Source organism: Colius striatus, chromosome 26 (genome assembly GCF_028858725.1).
Source record: "Colius striatus isolate bColStr4 chromosome 26, bColStr4.1.hap1, whole genome shotgun sequence".
In the NCBI taxonomy this organism is placed as follows: domain Eukaryota; kingdom Metazoa; phylum Chordata; class Aves; order Coliiformes; family Coliidae; genus Colius; species Colius striatus.
This window is the reverse complement of record NC_084784.1, coordinates 1,759,019-1,767,394: the sequence shown is the minus strand read 5'-3', so window position 1 is coordinate 1,767,394 and position 8,376 is coordinate 1,759,019. Positions and strand designations below refer to the sequence as shown.

At 60.2% G+C, this 8,376-nt stretch overlaps 1 protein-coding gene across 1 annotated transcript in view; it reads left to right on the top strand.

The window, feature by feature from the left end:
- Positions 1 to 440: 440 nt before the first annotated feature.
- The window catches only part of ANKRD52 (ankyrin repeat domain 52), a 29,737-nt gene continuing 21,801 nt past the window's right edge, over positions 441 to 8,376 (top strand). Inside the window, exons 1-5 of the mRNA XM_062015725.1 lie at positions 441 to 542; positions 3,565 to 3,648; positions 4,872 to 4,950; positions 6,054 to 6,124; positions 8,092 to 8,292. Coding sequence (XP_061871709.1) covers positions 516 to 542; positions 3,565 to 3,648; positions 4,872 to 4,950; positions 6,054 to 6,124; positions 8,092 to 8,292 — 462 coding nt within the window. The 5' untranslated portion in view covers positions 441 to 515. The remainder of the gene's footprint in view (positions 543 to 3,564; positions 3,649 to 4,871; positions 4,951 to 6,053; positions 6,125 to 8,091; positions 8,293 to 8,376) is intronic.

Sequence of the window (8,376 nt, the reverse complement as noted above, 5' to 3'; positions counted from 1 at the left end):
CTGGCTCAGGGGGCACAGGAATGTGTCCAGGGGGGGTTGGGAACCTCCTGAGAAGGAGCCTCCACACCCTCCCTGGGCAGCCTGGGCCAGGGCTCCCTCAGCTCAGCACCAAAGGACTTGCTCCTGTTTAAGATGAACTCTTTGTGTTCCAGGGTAGAGCTCCTGCCCCGACACCCCCACACACCCCCCCGGGCTCCCTCCCGCCTGGGACGGGTTTTGCCCGGGGGAAGCTGCGGTGCAGCCCGGGGCGGAGCAGGAGGGAGACTGGGGGACTCCCGGGCCCGGGCGGAGGGAGAGGGGTCCCGCCCGCCCTGAGGACGGGGCTGCCGGTGCTTCCCCGGCCCGTCCCGGCGCGGCCCCCGGCGTTGGCGGCCGGTGGCGGCGCTGCGGCCCGGCGGCGGCCGCTCCCCGGGCGCTGGGCGGGCCCAGGCGCTCCCCGCCCCGCCAGCCGCCCGAGCGGAGCCGCCGCGGCCGGAGCCCGATGCCGGGAGCTGGGCGCTGAGGGCGGCCCCGAGATGGGGATTCTCAGCATCACGGACCAGGTACCGGCGCCGCGTTCGTCCGTCGCCCCCTGCGCCGCGCCCGGCCGCGCCGCCACGCCAGCCCGGGGATGCGCGGCCTAGTCCGCGCCGCCGCCGCCACCCGCCCGCCGCCGGGCCCGGCCTGGCCCTGCCGCCGCCTCAGGCCGCAGCCCCCGTCCCGTCTCGACGCGGGGCCGCCGGGCCCGCTCCCCGCAGCCGCTCGGGCCCCCCGCGCCGCCCGCGCCGCAGCCCCGGCCTTGCCGCGCTCCGCTCCGCCCGCCGCTGGGCCCCGGCCCGGGAAACGCGGCGCCCCGGGAACGGGACCCCCGGCCCGCGGCGGGGACGATCCCCGGCTCCGGGGAGAGCGGGGCCCCGAGAAGGAGTCGCGGCCCCGGGACCCCCGGTGGGGGTGAGACCCCCGGGACGGGACCCCGACCGCCCCGGGCTGGCTGCGCCTCCCGCCCCGTCCCGTCCCCGTCGGGTTTTGGGACGGCCCAGGGGTGCAGGGTGTCCCTGTCGGGCTCTAGGCACGGCCATGGGGTGCAGGGGTTTCCCATCAGCTTTTGGGGATGGTCGCGGGGTTTTAGGGTGTCCCCGTCGGGCTTTGCAGACAGCTGTGGGGTTCAGGGTGTTCCCATCGGCTGCTGGGGACGGCCATGGGGTGCAGGGTGTCCCTGTTGGGCTTTGGGCACGGCCCTGGGGGGCTGCAGGACGTCCCCGGCGGGTTATGGGGACAGCCCTGCGCTTCAGGGTGTTCCCGCTGGGCTCTGGTGACACTTGTGGAATACAGGCTGATCCCGTTGGGGTTGTGGGAACAGTCCTGGGCTGCAGCGTGTCCCCATCGTGTTTTGGGGACACTTGGGGGTGCAAGTGTGTGCCCATCGGGTTTTAGGGATCCTCTTGGGGTTCAGGGTGTCCCCACTGGGTTTTAAGGACACTTATGGGGTTCAAGGTGTCCTCACTGGGTTTTAGGGATGCTCCTGGGGTTCAGGGTGTCCTCACTGGGTTTTAGGGATCCTCCTGGGGTTCAGGGTGTCCCCACTGGGTTTTAAGAACACTTATGGGGTTCAAGGTGTCCTCACTGGGTTTTAGGGATGCTCCTGGGGTTCAGGGTGTCCCCACTGGGTTTTAAGAACACTTATGGGGTTCAGGGTGTCCCCACTGGGTTTTAGGGATGCTCCTGGGGTTCAGGGTGTCCTCACTGGGTTTTAAGGACAATTATGGGGTTCAAGGTGTCCTCACTGGGTTTTAGGGATGCTCCTGGGGTTCAGGGTGGGTTTTAAGGACATTTATGGGGTTCAGGGTGTCCTCACTGTCTTTCAGGGCAGCCCCCACCCCGGTGCTGCTGCCATGTGGCCCTCACTCCTCTCCTGACCTGCCCATCCTGGGGGTCTCACCCTGGACTGGCAGCTCCTCTCTGCTTTCTGGGGGTTCCCCTGCTGTACCCCATCCCCAGGCTGCTGACCTCCACCTCACCTCATCCTCCCACCTTTGTCACAACCCCCTTTCATCCACCTCAATCTCAGAGACCCCCTCAAAACCAACCCCCCCCCCCAGCTCCCTCCCTGCTGCCGTTGTGCCAGGGAGCGTTTGGGAGCCTGATGGCGTCTGGAGGAGGAGGAGGGGAAAGGTGAAGACCAGGGGATTGATCTGTGTTTGAAATAGAACTTTTCTCTTTTTAGGAGGGTTTTTTTTTGGTAACCAAACCAAGGAGCTTTCCCTGTGAATGGTGGGTGGGTGTGTGAGCCCCAGCACTGCTGCAGACCTCGTGCCGTGGCTGCCGGAGGCTGCTCAGAGTAGAATCATCCACTGAATTATCCACTGCTTCCAATCTTTCCCTTGGTTTTTTCCCCCCCCTCCCCTCCCCATTTTTAACATCTCCTGAGTGCTGCTGTCTGCTGCATTCCAGGGGAATGACTCACCCCTTCCCTCCGACCCTCAGAGGTGTTCCCCCACTTTGGTGAGAGCAGATGAGCCTGAGGTGGGCTGGGAATTTGGGGGCAGGAAGGGATGGCTTTCACAACAAAGCTGTGTTGCTCTTCTGGAAGCTCCAAATAAGTGGGGCTGACCCTTAGATGCAGCTTTAGGTGGAGCAGGAGGGGCTGTGGCAGGGCTGTGCCCGAGCTGCCGTGGCTCACACAGCATCACAAGGGGCCCTGAACTTGGTCGTGTGAAAAGCAGCAGAGGCTCAACTGCTGTTGGCTTTGGCAGCAGTCGTGGGGTGCAGAGTCCTGAAGGCACCTGGAGCACCACAGCCCCTGCTCCTGGAGAAGCTGCTGTGGGAAAGTGGCCTTTCTGGGCCTGTAAGACAAGAAATGGGGTGCAGGGATATTTGGGTGATGCCTGGAGCACTGATCCCGTTGGTTCTGTGGCTCCTGGCGCTGTCTGGCTCTGGGACCTGGCCTGGGGGCTCTGCTCCTGGTTTTTATTGAGATCTGACAGGGAATTTCTTTGAGATGTGGGCAGCAGGAGACAGGAAGAGCTGGTGCCAGGCTGGGCTTTGCCAGGCTGGGCTTTGCTGTGCCACGAGAGCCAGTGTAGGCAGGAGAGCAGCGGTGAGCTCTCTGCTGGAGAGCATGAGGCATCACCTGGTTGTGCTTTGGGAGACCCAAATCTGCTCTCTGCAGAGATCTGTCTCCTGCCAGGAGGATTCAGCCAGCTCAGAGGGAGGATTTTCTGGCTGTGGCCAAAGCTTTGGGGAGCAGGAGCTGAACGAGGGGCTCTTCAGGTGGGCTGCTGGGGCTGTGATCAGCGCTGCTTCTGAGCTTTGGGAATTGGGGAGGTTTTCTCCAGTGATTCCTTGGATCCACCAACAACCAACCAAGAAAAAGACCTTTGCTGCCTTGAAAATTGGTCCCTGGTGCTGGCTGAGCCCTGGGTGTGGGGAAGCTGCTGCTCTGGCAGCTGTGGGCATGGGGGGCTGGCTGGTGAGGATCGGTTGGTCCTTGGCTGAATCAGGCCCATGGACGTGCTGTGATGCTGCTGGTTCTCCTCCCTCTCGTGCTTTCCACCTTCATCAACATGTTTCTTGTTGTCTTTGTAGCCTCCTCTGGTCCAAGCCATCTTCAACCGGGATATTGAGGAGGTGCGGTCGTTGCTGAATCAGAAGGAGAACATTAATGTCTTGGTGAGTGCTGCCCAGGCCTGCTCAGCCCCCTTTCCTTCCCCCAGCTCACCCTGTCTCCTTCCCTGCAGCAGAGGGGAGGGCAGAGGCTCAGCTGATGAGATGTGGGGGCTTCTTTTTGGTGGGGCTGCTCAGAGCTGGCATTTTGAAGCAGATTTCTGCTCCTGGCTTGGTCACCGTTTGCTCTGCAGCTTTGTCCCTTTGCCTTGGTCTTGCCATCTGTAAAACGAGGCCTGTGGAAGAGCAGGACTCCTGCCCCTGCCCAGGAGGTGGTGAGAGCCTCTCTGAGAAGGGAGGACTTCTCACAGCAGCTTGACTTTGCTGCTTTCATGTGATGGTGAGGGTGGGGAGGGCCCTGCAGAGCTGTTCAGCTTCAGCACAGGGCACAGAGATGCTGGAGTGGAGCATCTGTCTTGTGCTGAAAGGCTGAGGGAGCTGGGGCTCTGCAGCTTGGAGAAGAGGAGCCTGAGGGCTGAGCTCAGTCATGTTCACAAGTGTCAGGAGGCTGGAGCCAGGCTGTGCTCAGGGATGGCCAATGATGGGACAAGGGGCAATGGGCACAAGCTGCAACATCAGAGGTTCCAGAGACACACAAGGCAGAATTTGTTCCCTGCTAAGGTGAGGGAGCACTGGCAGGGGCTGCCCAGATGGGCTGTGGAGGCTCCTGCTCTGGAGACATCCCAACCCCAGCTGGATGAGTCCCTGTGTGCCCTGCTCTGGGTGCTGCTGCTCTGGCAGGGGGTTGCACTGGATGAGCTTCCCAGCTCCCTTCCAGCCCTTGAGCTTCCATGACTCTGGGTGTTTGGAGCTGTCTGCAGCTCTGAGTGGTTTTATTGTTGGCTGAGGGGATCCAGGTGTGCAGGATGGGTCAGCCTGTGCCTGGCCACACTTTGCTCATGGATCAGGATGTCCAACCAGTCCTGTAGCAGCAAAACCAGCTTGGGTCAGTCTCAAGGAATCAGTGGCTGGAGCTCTGGCAGCTTCCCCATCTCATGCTGGAGTTACAGCCCAGGTACCCTCTGCTCTGGCCACTCAGAGCACGTCAGCAGCCGCAGAGCTCTCCACAGAGCTCTCCAGTGCTTTAAGCACTTTTCTCCCCTGTCCCATAGCCTGAGATGCTGCACATGCTTACAGGAGGTGTTGAGGCAGGCTGAAGTGAAGGAGTGGAGCATGTCCCTTGCCCAAGAAGCTCACAGGTGCTTTTTGTTTCTTACATCCCCGCTCAGGACCAAGAACGCCGAACGCCGCTACACGCTGCTGCCTACATCGGAGATGTCGCAATCCTCGAGCTCCTCATACTGTCAGGTAAGGGCTGAGGCTCAGGACTCTTGGCTCAAGCACTGGCACTGCCTTGAAGGTTTCTCTCTGATCTCCTCTGGCCTTAGGGATGCAGAGCAATAGTTTTTGATCACCTTCCAAGCAACCGTGTGCTCACGCTTAAGCCAGCGAGGTTGCAGCCAGGGGAGGATTAGGAAACGTTGCCATAATCCCTAAGAGGTTTGTTCAGACAGAGGAAGAGTCTTGGAACTGAAATAGCCAAGGTGGAAACCAAGGCAGGAGGGGGATGTGTGTGAGATGTTCCACTGAGGTTCTGGAGGAGGGTGATGTGGGACTGGATGCCTCAGAGATACCTTGAAGGACAGGATGCTCAGGGGAGAGGGGTTTCACTTCCCTGTGCTAAACCCCAAAGGATTTGGCTCAGTTTTGACCTGTCTCACTTGCAAAGCTGCTTTTTATTACCCCTCCAGTGCCTCAGCCCTGTGCTTGAGTCCTGTGCCTGTGTGGTGCAGACAGGGGAGTCTCCTCTGCCACTCACCAGCGCGGTGCCACGGGGCAACTTGGGCTTCCCAACAGCTTGCCCAGGGCTGCCATGATCCTACATGACCCTGCTGAGGAGGGACCTGGGGCAATCTTTCATGAAGGGCTTGTTGAACAGGCTTGGGGACGTTCAGCTCCATCTGCAGAGCTCAGGCTGCCCTCACATGGCCTGTGTCAACGTTTTTCATGCCTGTTGGCAGCAGAGAGAGGCTTCAGGGGGGATCCAGAGCTGGCAATAATCATCTGTTTGATACAGAGGGGCAATGGCCACAGCTCCAGCATGAAATGCTCTGTTCTTATGTCACAAGTGGCTTTTTTTTAACAGCAAAGAGCAGAACTGCTTGCTTGGGCCTCTGTTGCAAGGGGGATTTTGGCTCAGTGGGGAAACTGGGAAGTGGAATCTCCTCAGTCTGTGCCCTCTCCACGCCCTTTGCACGGTGAACTCGCACAGTCCAGAGCCTCTCCTCACCCAAAGCTCAATGCCAAGTCGTCTCTTGCAGCAGAACTGGCTGCAGACCTGCCCTGGCACTCTGGAGAGGGAGAAGCTGTTGCCTGTCTGCCTGCTGACCCCTCCTCTTGCTGTTCCTCAGGTGCTAACGTTAACGTGAAGGACACTGTTTGGCTCACGCCGCTACACCGCGCCGCGGCTTCTCGCAACGAGGTGGGTTCCCTGCACAGCATCCCCTGGCTCTGGCTGCTCCTCCTCTGGATGTGGTGGGTGTGGGTGGGAGGGAGGGACCAAGATTCTCCTTCTCCTTTCCATCCTGCCTGGTTTTGGCTGAGATGGGTGGTGAAGAGCAGGCGAATGTCTCATTCAGATGATTCTTTTCCCTCTGTCCTGCAGGAGTTTATCCCACAACACCCTCCTCCTGCCTTTCCCCAGGGCTCTGTCTACTCCAGCTTTACATTTCTCTGAGGGATGATGGGGCTCTCACCCTTTCTCTCAGGAGCTGATTCCTCCAGATCTTGTTGGAAAGATTTCCTGCTGTTTAACTGTTGCAGGTTTAACTTCATCCCACTTAACTTTGTCCTGTTTTGAGTTGCTGGAGAGCAAGAAACTTTGTGGTTGTGTTGGTTGGAGCCAGGGGATTCAAAGGCCTGATTCTGACCTGGCAGGACAAGTTACCACACATCAACTGGGAGCCTGAGTTCTTTTAGTAGGCAGCAGGCATGGGATGAGACGTGTTTGCATCAACCTCTGCTGAAACTGTGAACGTGGGTCGATGAAATCCGGGAGCTCAGCAAGCCAAGCTTTGCTGTCACAGCTCTGTGCTGCTTGGCTGTGAATCTGAGCACTGCTGCTCTGCCTCAGCAGCTCTTCAGGGGGCCCTGGGCAGGCTGGAGCCATGGGCTGAGGGCAATGGGCTGAGGTTGCCCCAGGGCAAGTGCTGGGTCCTGCCCTTGAGCCACCCCAAGGCCAGGCAGCTCCAGGCTGGGGCAGAGGGGCTGGAAACTGCTGCAGGGAAAGGGCCTGGGGGGTTGGTGCCAGGGGCTGAACAGCAGCCAGCAGCGTGCCCAGGGGGGCAAGAAGGCCAAGGGCAGCCTGGCTGGGCTCAGCAGTGGGGTGGCAGCAGGAGCAGGGCAGGGATTGTCCCCTGTGCTGGGCCCTGGGGAGGCTGCAGCTCCAGGGCTGTGTCAGTGCTGGGCCCATCACTCACTGCCACAGGGACACTGAGGGGCTGCAGCGTGGCCAGAGCCGGGCACAGAGCTGGGGAAGGGGCTGGAGCACAAGGGGCTGGGGAGGGGCTGAGGGAATGGGGGTGTTGAGGCTGGAGAAGAGGAGGCTGAGGGGAGACAGGAGCCCTCTCTGACACTCCCTGCCAGGAGGCTGCAGGGAGCTGGGGTCAGTCTCTGCTCCTGAGGAAACTGCAGTAAACAGCTTCCCCCAGCAAAAGGGAGAAATCCTTAACAAATGTAGGTCAGTGGGTCACATTTGTCATCCCCCCTGGGCTCTTGGCACCTCCTGAGTCATGGCTGAAGACTCACTCACACTGAGGCCACGTGGCTCAGAGGTGTCTCCCCCGTGGCAGTACCCTGTGGGTGGGAGGAGCCTGGCTCATTCAGAGCCCACACACTGAGCTCCAGCTTGGAGGGAGCTGGAGCAGCCCAGGTAGGGGCTGGAGGATTCATGGAGGGAAGAATCCTTCTCCCACTTTGTTCTCAGAGCCTCTCTCATGCTGTCTCTACCTTTCTCTTCCTCCCTGTGTGATAATATCCTGAAACACCTTCAGAGTGTCCTTCAGGGACACAAAAGCAAACGAGTCCTTTCATAGAATCACAGAATCACAGCATGGTGGGGTTGGGAGGGACCTTTAGAGCTCATCCAGCCCAACCCCTTGCAGAAGCAGGTTCACCTAGATCAGCTCACACAGGAACTCATCCAGGTGGGTCTTGAGGAGCTCCAAGGAAGGAGCCTCCACACCCTCCCTGAGCAACCTGGGCCAGTGCTTTCCTTTGACTTGTGAGCACATTGGCACAGTTTCACCTCACCCCCACATGCCTGGGGCTGGTGAGCACCCCTGTTGTCCAGAAACCACGAGGTGACCCACGCTGCAACATCCCCAACCTGCCTGAAAGCTTCAGCCTGCAGCACCTTGGGTTTAAACCCTTTTGCTTTTCCCTTGCCAGAAGGCACTTCACCTCCTGCTGAAGCACTCTGCTGATGTCAATGCCCGTGACAAGTATTGGCAAACTCCTCTGCACGTGGCTGCTGCCAACAGAGCCACCAAGTGCGTGGAGGCCATCATCCCCCTGCTGAGCACCCTCAACGTCGCCGACCGCACGGGCCGCACGGCGCTGCACCACGCTGTGCACAGCGGGCACCTGGAGGTGAGCCTCGCCTTTGGGGGTGGGCTGGGCACCTGGAGGTGAGCCTCTTGGCTTTGGGCATGGGTTGGGCAGCTCAAGGTGAGC